The sequence below is a fragment of the Cebus imitator genome, unplaced genomic scaffold (assembly GCF_001604975.1).
Source record: "Cebus imitator isolate Cc_AM_T3 unplaced genomic scaffold, Cebus_imitator-1.0 Scaffold375, whole genome shotgun sequence".
Taxonomy (NCBI): Eukaryota; Metazoa; Chordata; class Mammalia; order Primates; family Cebidae; genus Cebus; species Cebus imitator.
The window spans coordinates 504,304-522,082 of record NW_016107690.1 but is presented as its reverse complement, the minus strand read 5'-3'; the positions used below and the strand labels follow the sequence as shown (position 1 = coordinate 522,082).

General features: G+C 60.4%; 2 protein-coding genes across 8 annotated transcripts in view; both read right to left on the bottom strand.

Annotated features, from left to right (window-relative positions):
- Positions 1 to 3,002: 3,002 nt before the first annotated feature.
- On the bottom strand, positions 3,003 to 5,150 carry RAX2 (retina and anterior neural fold homeobox 2). 3 transcript variants are annotated; one of them, XM_037731009.1, is made up of 3 exons: positions 5,083 to 5,150; positions 4,440 to 4,664; positions 3,003 to 3,864 (listed from the first exon to the last, which is right to left on the bottom strand). In XM_037731009.1, the coding sequence occupies exons 2-3, from the start codon at positions 4,653 to 4,655 to the stop codon at positions 3,526 to 3,528; spliced, it is 555 nt and encodes a 184-aa protein (XP_037586937.1). In that variant the 5' UTR covers positions 4,656 to 4,664; positions 5,083 to 5,150; the 3' UTR covers positions 3,003 to 3,525. The 3 variants fall into 3 exon arrangements, with proteins under 3 accessions (XP_037586937.1, XP_037586938.1, XP_017362888.2); XM_037731010.1 differs by lacking the exon at positions 5,083 to 5,150 and adding an exon at positions 4,979 to 5,068; XM_017507399.2 differs by lacking the exon at positions 5,083 to 5,150 and having other exon boundaries at positions 4,440 to 4,916.
- A 6,172-nt stretch (positions 5,151 to 11,322) lies between these two features.
- Positions 11,323 to 17,779, bottom strand: part of MATK (megakaryocyte-associated tyrosine kinase) — an 8,518-nt gene continuing 2,061 nt past the window's right edge. For 4 of the 5 annotated variants that reach the window (XM_017507398.2, XM_017507397.2, XM_037731013.1 and 1 more), the window contains 11 exons: positions 17,353 to 17,466; positions 17,139 to 17,254; positions 16,824 to 17,043; positions 16,139 to 16,232; positions 14,622 to 14,687; positions 13,065 to 13,164; positions 12,901 to 12,985; positions 12,744 to 12,817; positions 12,361 to 12,556; positions 11,866 to 11,952; positions 11,323 to 11,779 (listed from right to left, as the gene is read on the bottom strand). In XM_017507398.2, the coding sequence (XP_017362887.1) occupies positions 11,540 to 11,779; positions 11,866 to 11,952; positions 12,361 to 12,556; positions 12,744 to 12,817; positions 12,901 to 12,985; positions 13,065 to 13,164; positions 14,622 to 14,687; positions 16,139 to 16,232; positions 16,824 to 17,043; positions 17,139 to 17,254; positions 17,353 to 17,466 (1,392 nt within the window). In that variant the 3' untranslated portion in view covers positions 11,323 to 11,539. The remainder of the gene's footprint in view (positions 11,780 to 11,865; positions 11,953 to 12,360; positions 12,557 to 12,743; positions 12,818 to 12,900; positions 12,986 to 13,064; positions 13,165 to 14,621; positions 14,688 to 16,138; positions 16,233 to 16,823; positions 17,044 to 17,138; positions 17,255 to 17,352; positions 17,467 to 17,779) is intronic. The other variant, XM_037731014.1, reaches the window with a different exon arrangement.

Below are 17,779 nucleotides of genomic sequence, written 5' to 3'. Positions count from 1 at the left end.
AACCCCGGCCCCGACCCCGGACCCCTGACCCCGGACTCCGGACCCCCTATCCTGGACCCTGGACCCCAGACCTCTGACCCCAACCCCGACACCCTGACCTCAGCCCCAAAGACTTGCCGTTCTCCCAGAGAACGTGGACTTTTGTGTGACAAAAGGCGGCTCCCCAGCCTGGTTTCCCTGTGACCCCATAGTGGGGCTGGACCAGGGCCATAGAGGGCAATAAAGACCTCTGGGTACACCCTGGTCCCCCTTGGCTATTGTCTGACATCAGCCCCGAGGGAGGTGGGCCCCTCAGACCCCAGGGATCCCAGCCTCCACCCCAGCCAGTGGCGGGCCGGCCACAGATCCCCTGTACCTCCAGCTCTTGGTGGGCCTCTCTCCCCAACTCCTGGAATTCCTGACACCACCCATGAGGCCCCAGCTCCAAATCTCAAGTTGAAGGGTGATGGGGGGGTCCTAGCTAAGCCTCTCAGTTGCAAGGGACTCAAACCTAACGAAAGCCGTCGGTCAGCAAAGAGGTTTTGTGAGCTTCAAGAACAGAGACGCCGGCCAGGCGCGGTGGCTCACGTCTGTCATCCCAGCACTTTGGGAGGCCAAGGTGGGCAGATCATGAGGTCAAGAGATCGAGACTAGCCTGGCCAACATGGTGAAACCCCATCTCTACTAAGAAAAATACCAGTATTAGCTGGCCGTGGTGTTGGCGTGCCTGTGGTCCCAGCTACTCCAGACGCTGAGGCAGGAGAATCGCTTGAACTGGGGAGGAGGAGGCTGCAGTGCGCCGAGATGGTGCTGCTGCACTCCAGCCCGGGCAACAAAGCCTCAGTCTAAAAAAAAAAAAAAAAAAAAAAAAAAAAAGGAGATGTCCCGGGGTAGGTGTATGGCTTCAGGTGTGGCTGGATCCAGGTGCTTCCATTTTCAGACATGTGACTCTCTTTATCTCAGGGTCCTTGGATTCCCCAGGGGGTGGCACTCATGGGCAGGGTAGCCACAGGGCTCCTGGCCAATGTCCCCCAGCAGCACAGCAAGTAGAATCAGAATCACCCCTTACTTCCTGCCACAGTCAAAGCCTGGCTATCCCTGGAGGCCAGGAGCCTGGGCCTTCCTTCCCCACCCCAAGCCCTCTTGTCCACTCCACTGGAGCCCAGGTCTCAACTTCCGCCCCCAGTCCACCCTCTGGAGTCTGCTTTTGGCACCCTCACCCTGACCCCCACCCTGACCCTGACCCACAGCAGGAGTGAGGACAGGACTCCCTGTAGTCCCAGCTTCTGCCCTGCCCGGCTGTGATGAGGGACCAGTGGGGCAGGATCCCGAGGGCTGGAGCCCACCAGTTGGTGGAGGCGGGGCAGGGTGTGATAGGGCCTCTTGGTGGGGGTGGATCTCCTCATAGACCCCCCATCCTGAAGAACCCCAAGGGTCACGCCCTCTGCCCCGCCCTTGCAACAGCAGCCCCACCCATTCCTAGGTGGGTGCCCTGGGGGCTTTGCGCTGGTCTCACCCACCCTCCTGCTTCCTCTGTCCACAGGCTGGAGGGGCAGGGTAGAGCCCCAAGGCTAATTCCGCCCTCCCAGGGAAACCCTGATTTCATCCTCTTAGGGGACTCTAGAGCGGATTACCGCGCACCTGCTGTCCCGCAGGCCTCCCTGGACAGGCAGGGGTGTGAGCGCGCCTTGTGTTGCAGTCCCCGAAGGCGGTGCCAGCCCTGTTCCCACCCTCCTGTGCTTCTTCAAGGTTCTCAGGCTAAAAGTCAAAGTGATAACCACCGGCCCTGCCTGGCCTCCCCGTCACCTCCTTCCTTCACCTCCTCACTCTGCTCCAGCCACACGGGCCTCCCCTCCGTTCCTCCAATGCACCAGGCATGGTCCTGCCCCAGGGCCTTTGCACAGGCTGCGCCTCTGCCCAGCTCCCTTTCCCCTAGACCTCCCGCCTGCCCCCGGCCTCCACACCAGCCTCCCCTCCTCCAAAACTCCCCGGTAAAACGGCAGCCCCACCACACTCCCCGTCTGCCCTTCCTGTTTCTTTTTGTCCCCATCACTGATCACTGAAGTCTTACGTTTTAGGTTTGCTTTTTTATTTATTGGTTTTGAGTCAGGGTCTGGCTGGGCGGCCCGGGCTGGAGTGCAGCGGCGTGATCACAGCTCACTGCAGCCTCGACCTTCGGGGCCCCAGCCATCCTCCTGCCTCAGCTTCTGGGGTAGCTGGGATGACAGGTGTGCTCCACCCCACCCGGCAAATTTCAGAAAGTGTCGTGGAGACAGGGTCTTGCAGTGTCACCCAGGCTGGTCTCCAGCTCTTGGGCTCAAGCGATCCTCCCGCCTCGGCCTCCCGAAGCACTGGGATTACCGGCATGAGCCGCTGCGCCGCGCCTGGTTTAGCTTTTAAAGAGCACATCTTTCTTGTGCTGACTGCCGTGTCCCGAGTGACCAGTGCACGGTAATGCTGGGTGGTGGCTGGACGTTGGGCCTCAGGACTGGTGTGAGGTGCCGCCTGGAGATGGGGTGTCCCGGTGACCCAGGAACGATCTGGGAGCCTGGGCTGGAGGCGGGGAGGGTGGCCGCCGCAGCTCCTACCCTGGCCTGGGAGGTGGCCCTGCCCCAGGCTGTCCCGTCCTGTGGCTCCGGCCTCTCCTGCTGCCCTACGACCGGGGTGGACAGAGCAGATGCTGGCCGTGCCCCTGCGGGACTGGGGGACACGCACAGGGCCTGGAGACGGTGGGGACGTGGGGAGCAGGGGCTGACAATGACGACACGGCCTCAGCCTCGCCTGCCTCTGCATGAGGGTCCCACCAGTGGCCCGGGACCCACCCTCCCTCCAGAACCTGCCGCCGTGCCTCGGATGGTGGGAACGGGGATCAGTCTGAAAGGCAGCTCCACCCACTCCTGGCCATGCAACCGCGGGGACCTGGCTTCCTGCCTGAGCCCCGCTTTCCCGCTCTGTAGAGTGGGCCGACAGCCGTGCCTGAGGTCCAGGGCGGACTGGAGGGGGGGCACTGGCACAGTGGGCACACGGTGAGTGGAGGCCAGGCTTGCCAGAGCTGCTGTTACTTGTCATCTCCTGGGGACAGGGAGCCCTGGAGAGCAGGCGTCTCTGCTGACGGGGATTAGGGGCAGGCAGAGAGATTTAGACTCATGTCACAGAGTCATCAGCCCAGCCACCCACAGCCTCCCAGCCCGGGAATCTCGGACGCGCCTATGCCCACTTAACAGACGGGGAGACTGAGGCCCGAGGAGGGGAGGAGGGCCCTGCCCCAGGCCTGGGAATGCTCAGAACATCTCCTGCCTGACACTCAGGGCCCGTCCGCTGCCAGCAGGATGGGGGGTGGTGGGTGGGGGGTGGTGGGTGGGGGATGGGGACCGGGCCGGGGGCCGGAGACCCAGCAGGCTGTCCCTCTGGTCCCGTTCCCCAGTGATGGCAGGTCTGACCATGGTTGCTCCGTGACCTCGGCCTAGCCCAAGGCGTGGTGGCTGTCACCAGGGCACGTCCCCAGCTCTCGGGTGGGGCTGAGGAGGGGCCTGGGAGGGCGCAGGCTCAGGCTGGCGGCCAGGCCCTGTCCAGGGGCTGCGGGTGCTCCTTCGCCAGCAGCCGCAGAGACGCCTCCTCCAGGGCGAAGCCGTCCGCGAAGGGGGGACCAAAGGCGTGGGGCGAGAAGGACGCTTGCAGCCCCGGGCCCGGGCCCAGGAGGCGGGGCAGGCCGGGCACAGCCGGCGGTCCGGGGCCCAGCCAGGGCTCCAGGGGCAGCGGCACGGCCGGGGGGCAGGCGAACGGCAGCGCTGGGGCCTCGGGGAGTCTCGGGGCTGTCACGGCGCCTGAGCCCGACTCCAGCCGCTCCTGGCGCCGCCACTTGGCCCGGCGGTTCTGGAACCACACCTAGAGGGTGCCCGAGGGTGCTGTGAGCTCAGTCCCTCCCTGCCACTCCTTGGAGCCTCTCTGCACACCCCAGCCCCGGGGGTTCTGCCGCCCGTCTGACCCGACTCCCACCTGCTCTTTCACTGTTCTGCCCCAAACGACGAGCCTGAAAAGGATCCGGCCCCTCCCGACCGTGCCCTAAGCGCAGGCTCCCCTTGAACTCCTCACTCCCCTCCACAGTCTCCCGTGGCCCTCAGCAAGAAGCCTGAGCTGCCCAACTCGGCATTCAAGGCCTTCAAAAGCGCCGTTACCCGCCATTCTCTGCCTCCTCCTTCACCCACCTCACACTCAGCTCAAGGGAAACGCCTCCAACTTATGCCCTCCACATCTTTGCACACACTGTTTGGGAAACCTAGAAAAATGCCGTTTCCTTCCCAGCTGGCATACTCCTACTCAAACGTCAAAACCTCAGCTCCCACACCCCCTCCTCCAGGAAGCCTTCCCTGAGCTTCTCTTCTGCTCAGGCACCGGGAGGGTCAGGATCTCACTTCACCTCCCTCCCTAGGTGGTGGGAGATGTTGGGGGGGTGCCCTCACCTGTACCCGCACCTCAGGCAGGTGCACCTTGGCCGCCAGCTCCTCGCGGCTGTACACATCCGGGTAGTGGGAGGCCTCGAACGCCCGCTCCAGCTGGTGCAGCTGGTAGGTGGTGAAGGTCGTGCGGTTCCTCCGGTGTTTCTTCTTGGGGGCCTCCTCGCCCGGCCCCAGACCCCCACCCTCGGCCACTGGCCCCTCGCCCGGGCTCAGGAACATGGCTCCCACCTGGAGGGATGGCAGCGGGACAGATGGCGGGGAGGCGGCCAGGGTCACTGCGGGCAGGGACAGGGCGGGGGAGCCCCAGGCTTGCCTCCCGGCTCTGGGGAAATCTGCTCCCTCCACTGGGGCCGGCATGGGCTCCACATTCCCGGCTGGCCTCCTGGGCTTGGGGGTCTCCCCCTGGACCTCTGTCTGCTCTTCCTTCTCTCTGTGTGTGTCACTGTCCCTGTTTTCTCTTCCCCTCTCTGTGACTGTCATGGCCTGTGTGTGTGTGTGTGTGTGTGTGTGTGTGTGTGGTGGGGGGGTAGAGGATGCCCCACCCAGGAGGGCAGGATCTCTCCCTCGTCCTAAGCCCTACACCCTGGGGGGATCTCTGCCCCCACCACCTCCCACCCAGGCCCACCAGTGCCTGTCCCACACTCACCGCCCACGGCAGCCCCTCCGTCTATCTCCACGGGGCACCTGCCCCGGCGGCCCGGCGCCGCGTCTGCCAGGTTGGGGTTGGGGGAGGGGGTGAGGATTAGCTCCAGGTGCTTAATTGACGCGGCCCCTCCCGCTCCGACTCGGGCTGTTCTGAGCCACGAGGGAGGGCAGGTGGGCGGAGGGCTGGGCTCTGAGGCGTGGCGGGGGAGATCGTCTGCCAGGCTCCACTGCCCCTCGCCATAGGATGCCAACGGCCTCTCCCTCTCTGGGCCTCAGTTTCCCTGACTGTAAAACTGCCACAATAGGACCTACCCTGGGGGGTATTTCACTTTCTCAGAGCATTGCACAGGGATTGGCATACAGGGGGCACTTAATGAATGCCCACCATTCATATTGTTTTCGGCCGGGGGCAGAAAAAGGGGGCTTAAGACTCACAGATGTCAGAGGGGGTTGGGGAAGCTGAGTTCCCAGAGGTGAAGGCACTGCAGTTGGTTCCTCTGGACACAAGGGGCAGGAGCCCTTTTAGCTGGGTCTTGAGGTATGAATAGAAGTTCACCATTCACAGCTTGGCTCGGTGCCTCACACCTGTTATCCCAGCATTTTGGGAGGCCAAGGCGGGTGGATCACCTGAGGTCAAGAGTTTGAGACCAGCCTCGCCAACATGGCAAAACCCTGTCTACTAAAAATACAAAAATTATCCAAGCGTGGTGGCAGGCACCTGTGATCCCAGCTACTTGGGAGGCTGAGGCAGGAGAATCGCTTGAACCTGGGGGAGGTGGAGGTTGCAGTGAGCTGAGATTGCACCACTGCACTACAGCCTGGGCAAGAGTTAAACTCCATCTCAAAAAAAAAAAAAGTTCACTATTTATGCCAATAAACATTTATTGAGCACTTACTGTGTACCAGGTACTGCTCACAGCAGTAGTGACCAAAACAGACATCACGGAGCAGAGTGTCTAGCAGGACAGACAAAGTTGTTAAAATGCAGAGTGTGTCCAGTGTCCACGAGCCTGGAGAGAAAACCCACAGGGGGAAGGGCATGTGGGGCAAGATGGGTTGCTATTTAATTTAGGTTGTTTTTTGTTTTTTGTTTGAGATGGAGTCTTGCTCTGTCCCCCAGGCTGGAGTGCAGTGGTGAGATCTCAGCTCACTGCAACATCCGCCTTCCAGGTTCCAGCGATTCTCCTGCCTCACCCTCCTGAGTAGCTGGGATTACAGGTGTGCACCACCACACCTGACTAAATTTTGTATTTTTAGTAGAGATGGGAGTTCACCATATTGGCCAGGCTGGTCTCGAACTCCTGACCTCATGATCCACCTGCCTTGGCCTCCCAAAGTGCTTGGATTACAGGTGTGAGCCACCGCACCCGGCCTATTTTTGTGTTTTTGAGACTGGGTCTCCGTCTATCGCCCAGGCTGGAGTGCAGTGGTGCAGTCTCGGCTCACTGCTACCTCCGCCTCCTGGGTTCAAGCGATTCTCCTGCCTCAGCCTCCCCAGTAGCTGGGATTACAGGTGCATGCCACCACACCCGGCTAATTTTTATATTTTCACTAGAGACAGGTTTCACCGTGTTGCCCAGGCTGGTCTTGAACTCCCAACCTCAGGTGATCTGCCTGCCTTGGCCTCCCGAAATGCTGGGATTCCAGGTGTGAGCCACCACTGCTGGCCAGGTTGCTATGTTAAGGAAGGTGGTGAGAATGGAAGATGGGGCGCAAACCGCAGGTTGTAGACACGTTGGGTGTGAAGTTCGCGGTGCTGGGGAGCCATGGGAGGCTGTGGAGCCGGGATACAGCGGCATCTTATACAAACATCGGTGAAGAGCAGCTGAGACACCTGGGGCAGGCGCCAGGCAGGTGGGGCTGCAGGGCCTGGTCAGGGCAAGGGCCGGGGCGGTGGGGAGGACAGAAGGGAGTGGGGAGTGATTCCAGAGGAAGGAAGTTTGGAAGGGGCAGGGTGTGGGCGTGGGGGGGCAAGGGCAATACCCAGGCCCCTTCTGGGCTGTGAGGTGGGACTGTGTCGGAAGCAGACGCCTCAGAGGTGGAGCGGGCTCCTCCGGGAAGCCCCAGAGACCAGGATCCCCCAAGTCCAAAGAGCCAGGAGGCTGGAGCTCAGGCAGGGGAGGGCCCTAAGCACAGAGAGGAGGGGCCTGCCGGGACGTCGGGAAGCAGAGATGAGGGGAGGCCTGATTTAGTGACACGGAGGTTGGGGGGAGGTGACTGTGGTGGAGTGAGGGGGAGCCCCAGGCCTGCGGATGGCCCCAGTGAAGTAGAGATCCTTCTGGAATGTTGGCATGGTGGCTTTGAAGAAAGAGAACCACATAAAGAAAGAGACAGAGGAAGGCATCACACACACAACACACACACACACACAAACATACACACACACACAAACACACATACACACACATACACATACACATACACGCACACACACACACACACATACACGCACACACACACTCGAGAAATCAGGTGCCCAGGCCCCAGAGGAGTCCGGGTTGGACCCCAGGGAGCAGGTGGCTTTGGCCCAGGACTGGCTGTGGCCGCCCCATCCCTGGAGCCAAGTTCAGGTGGGCAAGGTGAGGAGGGACACAGGTTCAGGCCCAGGCCACAGGGGCAGCTGCAGCTTGTGAGGCTCCCCTGGCCTCAGTTTCCCATCAGCACGGTGGGCCCGCCAGGCTATGTGTCTGGGGCGGAGCCAGGCCTGTGGCTGCTGCAGGGACAGGGCTGGGGGGAGGGGAGATGTAATTCCCCGACGGCTTCTTCAGGAGCTGCTTCAGGTCTCGGGCCGCAATTAACTAATTGGCCAGGTGGGTTAAGAGGCCGAAGGAAGGATTCGGCATGAGGAGCAGGGGGCTTTGGGCGACTTAGCCGGACAGGCAGAAGCCGCAGACGCTGTGTCAGCTTAGAGGGCCGGATTAGGAGCGTGGGCCAAGCGGGCAGGGCCACGGGGACAGGTGCTTCCCTGCCTCGGATTAGCCAGGGGCCCTTCCAGACTCCACCCTTCAATTTTCCCCCAGAAAGAACCACTAACCTGCTTCAGGTGCTGCTGAGGGAAGTGAGGCCGAAGGGCATGCAGGGCTTTAAGGGGCCACATAGGAGGTCGGCGTGACCTTGGGACATTTCTGTCTCAGCTCAGGCTCTGCTTGGGCAAGATGGGAGGGTGGCCTGGGAGCCCTGGGGTGGGGGCTGTGCCCAGCCTGGCCAGAGACCTCTCTCTGTGTATCCTCAAAGGCTGGCTTCATGGGAAACTCAGCTGAGAGCCCAGCAATAATGGAGTGCCAGCTGTATGCCTGCCTTCTAGGTGCCCCTCTCTTCACCGCTGTGGGTGCTCGGGGCCCTCACGCCCCTCTGGGAAAAGGTGCCTGTTGGCTGGAGGAGGCTGCTGAGGCCCAGAGAGGGAAAAAACCCTTGTCTGCCCAGGACTTTTCTGGTTTTAGCACTGAAGTCCCACAGCCTGGACCAGCCCTCAGCCCTGAGGAAACCAGGGCGGTCACTCCAGGACCAGCATCACACAGCTAGGGGGCGAGGCAGGACTGAACCCGTGCATGCAGACTCGAAACCTCGGCCCACTGTGCCAGAGTGGACAGGAGGGCCAGTGTGTCCCCGTGAATCTGTCCCCCAGCGTCACTGGCTCAGCCACCTAGGTCCCTGGACATTTGGCCTGCCTTTGTTCAAGGGCAGTGTCATCTGAGAGCTGTCACTGCAGAAGCTGTGGGGAGGCTCAGGGCCCAGAGGGCCAGCACACAGCCAGAGACAGAGGCTGGGGCGTCTGCGCTCTCAAGCTCCTGGGCCAGCTTCTCGGCCAGCTTGTGGACGGGTGGCCAGTGGGTGAACTCTGCCTCCTGGCATCTGCTCATGGGGACGTGCGTGGGGCCTGGACAGCCGTCAGGGGGCTCCATGCGGTACCCCTTCTCCACAGCCCCTGCCACCTCCTTCCGCCTGGGTTTGTTGAGTGTAGGGGAGGGGTGGATGAAGGCATGCATGGACGGTGGGTAGGGACACAGATTGATGGATCAGTGGTGAGTGGATCAGTGGACCAGTGGATGGAGAGATGGATGAACAGACATCTGGAAGGGTGGATGGATGACATGAGGATGGGTGGGGAGATGGGTAGGTAAGTGGATGGGTTGGTGGATGGATGGATGGGTGGATCAGGAGATGGTGAGTGGATGGATGGACGGACGGATGGATGATTAAGTGGATGGGTGGATGGATGAGTGGATAGGTGAATGGATGGATGGGTGAGTGGACAGGTTAGATGTGTGGGTAGATGGACACGGGTGGATGGATGGATGAATGGATGATGGATGGTGGGTGTATGATTTGTGTGTGGATGAGTAGGTGGATGGGTGGACACATGGGTGGATGGGTGGATGGATGATGGGTGGACAAGACAGGTGGATGGATGGATGGGTGGATGAATGCATGGGTGGAGGATGGGTGTATGGGTGGATGGATGAGTGGATAGATGGATGGATGGATGGGTGGATGATAGATGTGTGGATGGATGGCTGAGTGGATGGATGGAAGGGTGAATGGATGGGTGGATGATGGGTGTGTGGGTAGATGGTCGAGTGGATGATGGGTGTATGGGTGGACGGATGGATAGATGTGTGGATGGATGGCTGAGTGGATGGATGGAAGGGTGAATGGATGGGTGGATGATGGGTGTGTGGGTGGATGGATGGGTGGATGATGGGTGTGTGGGTGGATGAATGAGTGGATAGATGGATGGATGGATGGATGATAGATGTGTGGATGGATGGTTGAGTGGATGGATGCATGGGTGCAGGATGGGTGTGTGGGTGAATGGATGGGTGGATGATGGGTGTGTGGGTAGATGGATGAGTGGATAGATGGATGGATGGGTGGATGGATGCATGGGTGCAGGATGGGTGTGTGGGTGGATGGATGAGTGGATGATGGGTGTATGGGTGAATGGATGAGTGGATAGATGGATGGATGGATGGGTGGATGATAGATGTGTGGATGGATGGCTGAGTGGATGGATGAATGGGTGAATGGATGGGTGGATGATGGGTGTGTGGGTGGATGGATGGATGAGTGGACAGGTAGGTGTGTGGGTGGACGGGTGGGTGGATGTCTGGGTAGGTGGATGGACATATGGGTGGATGAACAGGTGGGTACATGGGTGAATGGATGACTGGGAGGATGGATGAATGAGTGGATGGCAGGTGGACGGTGTGTAGGTGATGGACAGGTGGGGACTGTGGCTGGGTGGATAGGTTACTGGTGGGTAGATGCTTGGATCAGGGGATGGTGGGAGGATAGCTGGGAGGGTGGATGGGTGAGATTTTCATGACTGGTTCAGGCTGGCATGAAAGAAGCAGAAGTGAGGGAGATGTAGAAGTCAGGGGGCTGGATCGGGAAGAGAGGGGAATGAAACCGGGGCTGTGGACCAGATCCAGGCTCTACCACGTCTCCCTGGGGCAACCCAATGTGAGCAACCTGCCCTCTCTGGGCCTCAGTGTCCTCATCTGTGAAATGGGTATAATCTTGGCATTCACCTCCAGTGGCATTTTTGGGATTTGACCTGATACCATTGGACATGGTGCCTGGCCATGAACGGGGAGGAAGGAGGAGGAGGAGGGTGGCCTCCCCAGGCCATCCCTAAGGGGCTGCTGCCACACTCATAGACCCTCCCGGGGGTCCCATCATGGGGGCTCCATCATGGGGGCTACCATAGGGTTGTGGGGCACTGGGGCCTGAGAAACAGATGTGGTAGGAGGGGAGAGTTGGACCTTGAGGGCTGTGGGCAGCCTAGCAAGATCCTTTAAGCCTGGGACCCCATGGGTCGGGACGGGGTCTCTGCCACTGAATACCACATCCCTTGGGGAACTGCAGTGGGGAACCCATGGGCAATGGCAAGTGGGTCCCTGCCCAGAACTCCCCAGGGCACCATGTCCCCACAGTGACCAGTGGGCAGGTTCCAGCTGGGCAGATCCTCCATGGGCAGAGGTGGGGAACGGAGACACGCCCGGAGGCAGGAGCAGGGCCTTGGGGCCAGTGGGTGCTCAAGAGTCGGCCAAGGATCCCATCGGGTGGGCTGCAGCAAGTTCCTCAGAGTAGGGAAGTGAGCGCTGGGGCTGGGCACCCAGGGGTGGACCTCTGCGGGAGGACCCAGGATGCCTGGTGCCTGGGGGTGTCAGAGAGCAGATCGCCAAGGATGGGCCCGCGGAAGAGGGCATGGGGACACAGAGAGACACAGGCGCCCACAGTCCTTGGAATCCATCTTTATCGGGGCGATCATCCTTCGCTTTCGCAGGTCTGGGGTGTCCATGGGCCGCCCGGAGCCCCCTACGCGGGCCAGCCCCTGCTGTGGGCACCAGGAGGACACCTCGCTGGCCTGGACCCTCCTTGGGCCTGACCGGTGCTCCCATGCCGCACTCCCCACTCTCTCGGTCCTCTGGGGCCAGAGGCCCTGCCGGGTGGGGTCAGGGCTCCTGGCTTCGGGGCGAGGTGGAGCCGTCGGCGTCCTGCCCTGAGACGGAGGCCGGGGCGCCCGTGCTGCGCAGCTCCCGGCCCAGCTTCTCTGCCAGCTTGCGGAAGGGTGGCCGTCGGGCGGGCTCCGCCTCCCAGCAGCTGCTCATGAGGATGTGCACGGGGCCTGGACAGCCCTCGGGGGGTTCCATGCGGTACCCCTTCTCCACAGCCTCTGACACCTCCTTCAGTGACTGCGGACGGCAGGCGTGGGCAGGGGTCAGGGCCACGGTCCCAGGACCTGCCCGGAACCCAGTGCCTCCTTGGGGACCCTGCTCACCATTTTAGGGTACGGAGCCCGTCCATAGGAGAAGACCTCCCAGAGCAGCACCCCGAAACTCCAGACATCCGACTTGCTGGTGAACTTCTGTGGGACCCAAGACGGGTGTGAGGAGGGGCCCCCTCGGGGCTTCTGCTCCAGCCCCTGCTTCCTCTAGGAAGCTCTCCTTGATTGATCTCTCTCTCTGGTCTGTTCCTCATTGATTCCTCCCCCACGCCGCCCACAGTTGAGTCCAGCTCAGCCTCAGTGCAGGATGGAAGCCTGGTTATTCTTCCCCTCAGTCCTGAGCCCACGCCTGTTTCAGAGCTGGATAAACTGAGGCCCAGAGGGGGCTACAAGGAACAATTGTGGGCTGAGAGCTTCCTGGGGAGGCGGAACCATCGCTCTTGGAGGTTCCAAGGGGCCAAGTGACATACCCAGGGTCACACAGCAGAGCTGGGGGGAGAGGTCTTCTCAGACCCCCAAAGCCCCAGGGGTGGGTGAAGGGGGACTCACCCCGTGTTTGAGAGCCTCGGGCGCCGTCCACTTGACAGGCAGCCGGCTTGAGTCCAGCCCCTTCCGCTCTGCTTTGGCTAGGCCAAAGTCGCTGACCTTGGCCACCAGGTCCTCGGAGACCAGGATGTTGCGGGCGGCCAGGTCACGGTGCACCAGTTTCTTGCTCTCCAGGTACTCCATGCCCTCGGCCACGTGCCTGGGGGTAGCGGGGGCAGTGGGGGCTCAGGTGCCATGACGCCTGCATTCAGGGCTCAGAAAATTCTGGGTGCCTGGGCCACAAACTCACAAAGCCTGACTGCCCCGTGCCTCAGTGTCCCCTTGATGGATCTTGGGGTCCATTCCCGACCACCCCCGTGCCCCAGCACCCCGAGAGCCCCACTCACAGAGAAAACTGCAGGAGCTGGGCGGTGTTCACGAGGGCTCGGCCCCGGGTCCGCAGAAAGTTCACCAGGTTGCCCTGTTGGGTGGGGTGGGAGACGGCTGGGGGTGTTGGGACTGCCCGGCTGCGTGTGCCCGCTCCCTGCCGGGGCCCCGCCCCACCTTGCTCACGTGCTCCATGACGATGTATAGTCCCTGGTGCAGGATCACGCCCAGGAGACGCACCAGGTTCTTGTGCTGCATCTTCCTGGGGGCGGTGGGGTGGGCGTGAGGGCGGAGCTGGGAGCCCCCATCCCAGGGTCCCCGACCCCCACCCCGGGACTCACGTCATGACGGCTGTCTCATCCAGGAAGGCTTGGGCCGTCACGTCACACTTGATGTTCTTCACGGCCACCTTTTGCCCCAGATACTCACCCTGCAGGACGGCTGGGGGGGGGGGGGGGGAACGGGGCAAGATCAGGACCCCCAACAGAAACAGGGACGGAGAGACAGGCAGACAGACCCACTCACACCGATGCCTGTGTAACATTCACACAGCGGTGAGTCCCCAGACCTTGAAATGCAGCCCCCACGCTCCCAATCCTCCCAGCCCTCACAAGCTCCTGGAGATCCAAAATCAAAGAGAACCATCTGGCCGGGCGCGGTGGCTCACACCTGTCATCCCGGCACTTTGGGAGGCCGAGGTAGGTGGATCACCTGAGGTCAGGAATTCAAGACCAGACTGACCAACATGGAGAAACTCCGTATCTACTAAAAATACAAAATTAGACTGGCATGGTGACACATGCCAGTAATCCCAGCTACTCTGGTGGCTGAGGCAGGAGAATCGCTTGAACCCAGGAGGTAGAGGGTGCAGTGAGCCAAGATCACATCACTGCACTCCAGCCTGGGCAACAAGAACAAAATTCCATCTCAAAAATAAAAAAGAGAACCATCTAAGCAAGGGGTCTGCGAACCTCTACCTGCCAGGGGCCAAATCTACCGTCACCTCTTTTTGCAAGGCTCTTGAGCTCAAAATGTTTTTTTGCATTTTTATTTTTAAAATATTGATTGATTAAGACAGAGCCTTATCCGTGTGGCATGCAGTGACATGATCACAGCTCACTGCAGCTTCAAATTCCTGAGCTCAAGGGATCCTCCCATCCCAGCCTCCCGAGTAGCTAGGACTACAGGCATACTCCACCATGCCTGGCTAATTTTTTTTTTTTGTAGAGATGGGGGTCTTGCTACGTTGCCCAGGCTGGATCTGAACTCCTGAGCTCAAAGGATCCACCTTCCCCGACCTCCCAGAGTGCTGGGATTCCAGGCATGAGCCACTGCACCTGGCTGGTTTTTGCATCTTTAAATTATTGGAAAAACAAATCAGAAGATAAGTACTGTTTCAGGATACGTGAGCATTATATGAAATTCAAATTTCTCGGCCATAGTTTTCACGGCCACGCCCATACGTTTACATATTGTCTGTGGTTGCCTTCACTCCACAAGGGCAGGCTTGAGTAGTTGTGACAAGAACTACGTGACCCACAAAGGAGAAAATATTTACAGTCTGGGCTTTTACAGAGAGAGTCTGCCGACCCCTGATCGACACCCCAGAGCCTTCCAGAATAGTAATTTCAGGGAATGGTGTTCCAAACAGAGGGACTGGAAGTGTGAAGAACTCACTAACATTGACTGGGCGCCTGCTTGAGTTAATTAACTCCTCATGACATCTGCCGTTACCTCCTGTTGCAGAGGGGGATATTGAGGCTCAGGCGATTTGGGTGTCCTCAGGTGCACAGCTAGTAGATGGTTAAGTATGGTTTGAATTCAGCTCTGTGACTCCAAAGCCTCAATATGCACCCTCTACCTTTCTTCAGCACCCCCAACCCAGTCCGTCCACTCACCTCCAAACTCGCCCTCTCCGATCTGCGCTCCCAGTGTCAAATGCTGCAGGTTCAGCAACCAGCCTGCTGTGGAGTGAAGACCCAGTCAGGACGGTAATGGGCCCCCTAAACCCCCCCACTGGGGGTTCTACTTGGTGAGACTAGGTGATATCTCACAGTGCTGCAGCTGTGGATACCCATGTGATTGGCTGCCGGGCCTGGCAATGCCCCTGGGACATATCAGAGACACCCCACTCCTGGTACCAATTATTGTTGGAAGCAACAGAACTATCTCAGGCTGACCTGAGCAAAAAGGAGCTTGCAGGAGGGACAGTGGGGTGAATGGTCAAAGCTGGGGGCCTGGCTGAGACCCTCAGACTCCACACTTGCCCTCCAGGAACTCCCTGTCAGGCCCAGGGGGCAGTGCCAGGAAACATTTCAGGTCTCAGAGATAAGAGCTGCCCTTTTCTCTTTGGCTACCTGGAGACCTCTTGTCCCTCCAAATACCCTCTGGGCTCTTCCCTACATAGTCCTTTACCTCTGACCACCCAGAAACACACACAGGGCAAAAGAATAAATAAATAAAAACCCATAAAGGTTCCAGAATATTCCAGGGGTCTGGCCTCCCTGACCCTTCTCCCAAGCACTCCTGTGTTGGCCCCTCTACTGTCCTCTGGTTGGTTCTGCAGGCTTCCCCCTCTCCCTCCAGAAAGCGCCCCCTCCAAATGTGGTGCCCTTAAGGGATCATTGGTCAGGGTGATGCTAGTCTCCACTTGGGTGCCATCCCTGATGGGTACAGATTTCCCCAGGAGAGACACACTTCCAAGGAGACAGACATAGGGTGGGAGGAGGCATTTGCTTTTGACCTTAAATATTGAGGATTTCACTACTCGGGGGCTGGAAAAGCATTGCAGGTGAAGGGAACGGAATAAACAATGGCTCAGAGGCATGAAGGAAACGATCACAGTTGACTTGGGAGGGGTGGATGCGTGGAGGAAGGGCTTTGCAGATGAGGCTGGAAGGGTGGCTCAGGCCATGCGGGCAGGTTCTGGAAGGCAGGAGAGCTGCAGGCCTCTCTCCCTGGAGGCACGATTTCATGATAGAAAGATAACCCTGGGGCTGCACTCAAGGCCTGGCCTGGAAGGGGTACTTGTCCCCTGGGAAGGAGGTGGTCTGATGAGAGGGACTGAGCCTGGGCTGTGGGGAGGGGAGGGGAGCAGAGTCACCAGGTGTTAGGAACCTGGCCAAAGAGGGAATGCTGGAGGGGGAGGTGGGTGGAGGTTCCGGGCCAGGTTTCTGGCTCAGATGATATGGTGGATGATGGTGACAGAGATGAGCAGCAAAGGTGGGGGCCTAGTGAATAAGGGACTGATCGGCATCTGTGGACCCCCAAGGCAGCCCAGGTCTTCTATCCCATAGCTGCGCATGGGGGCAGGCTTGGGTTATCTGGCCTTAGAGGCCCAGGGCCCCAGGGTTCTTCCTCCTGGGCTGCGCTAACGTGGCGGGGAAGGAGGTGTGCCCTCCCGGGCGTCCCCTACCCCTGGCCAGCTCCTCCTCGGCCGACTTGGTCCCATGCTTCCGCTTTGGCCTCACCAGCTTGGTGCAGATGGCGCCCTTGTCCTTGGTGTAATGCTGCAGGATACAGGTGTGGCCGTGAGCCCTGCCCCAGGGCAGGGAACCCTGGCGTCCTGTCCCTTTCCCTGGTGGGCTCTGGGTGGGGTGGGCGGAACCAGGGAGGAGAAGAGAGGCTGGTTTCTATGGGAATGGGAAAAGAGGCAGGCCAAAAGGAGCAGAGGTCCTCTGGATTGGTGTCAACTTGGGGAGTCCTGGGGGTCCCCAAAGAAGTCATCCTAGTCCCTGGAGGTAGAACCAGGCTGACTCAGGTCCCCTGTAGGACGGGCAGTCCTTAGGGATCAGCCCCCTCATTTCTGCATTAGGGAGGATCCTAGCGTGGGGGTCCCCATGTCTGCCCATCTGAGATGGAGTGGGGGTCTGGGGGGCCCAGGGAATACCCCCTTCATCTCCAAATTGGAGAAGCGCAGAGCTCAGGGGGTCCTGGGTGGTCAGCACAGGAGATAGGGATGGTGTCTGCCCAGCTGCTGGGGAGGGGATGGGGCTGTGGAGGTCAGGTGACCAGCCCCTCCATCTTTACACAGGAGAGTCTCGGGGATCCCGGGGGCTACCCCCCTGCAGGGATGGGGTGGGGTCTCTGGGTGGCAGCACCTCCACCATGTCCATGAGGTTGCAGAAGAACACGGCCTCGTCGATGGTGAGGTGCCCGTCGCGGTGCAGCACGCGGTAGTGGATGACGTCGCGGCCGAAGCTCACGCACAGGACGTAGTCGCCAGGGTGGCGCGCGGACTCTCGCACCAGGAACAGCCCGTCCTCGGGCGGCTGCAGCTGCTGGACTGCCTCCTGGCCGGAGATCTTCCCGTGGAACCACCTGTGGCCACGGACGGGGTGGGTCAGGCCGGGCTGTGGACCAGGCAGGGGGTCACCTCCTGCCCCCGACCCCAGGCCCCCGTCCCACCCACTCACGGCATGAGGCTGAGCTTGGGGTCCGCGGAGAGGGCCTCCCGCTCCCGCAGCGCCCCGGCTGCCAGCAGCCCCTCTTGCCCGCTGGTGTGGTGCTTGGCGCGGTACCAGCTCTTGTTCTGCCAGGGAGGAAGCACAGGGTTGGTGTGGCGGGTGGGGTGGGGGTCCTGGGGGAGCCCTCATCCCCAAGCACCCACGCCCACCACCCGCCGCTCACCTCGCAGGCTTCCAGGATGGTGACCACGTCTCCCTTGCGGAAGGCCAGCTCCCCCGGCTTGGGGCGGGTGTGCTCGCATTTTGTGATACACTGGGTACCCGGGGTCCAGCGCCTCTGCAGAGGGGGCCCGGAGGCGGGGAGGGGGGACATCACGGAGATGTGGGGAGCAGAGGCACAGGAGGCGAGAGAGGACAGGAGGGAGAAAGGCATGGAGACTGGGAAACAGCAGAGAGGCAGACACCGGGGAAGGAGGGAGACGGGAGAGCGGGGCTCACAGAAAGAAATCGTAGAGTCACAAACAGAGGCGGGACTCGGGGGCTCACACCTGTAATCCCAGCACTTTGGGAGGCCGAGATGGGTGGATCACCTGAGGTCAGGAGTTTGAGACCAGCCTGGCCAACATGGAGAAACCCTGTCTCTACTAAAC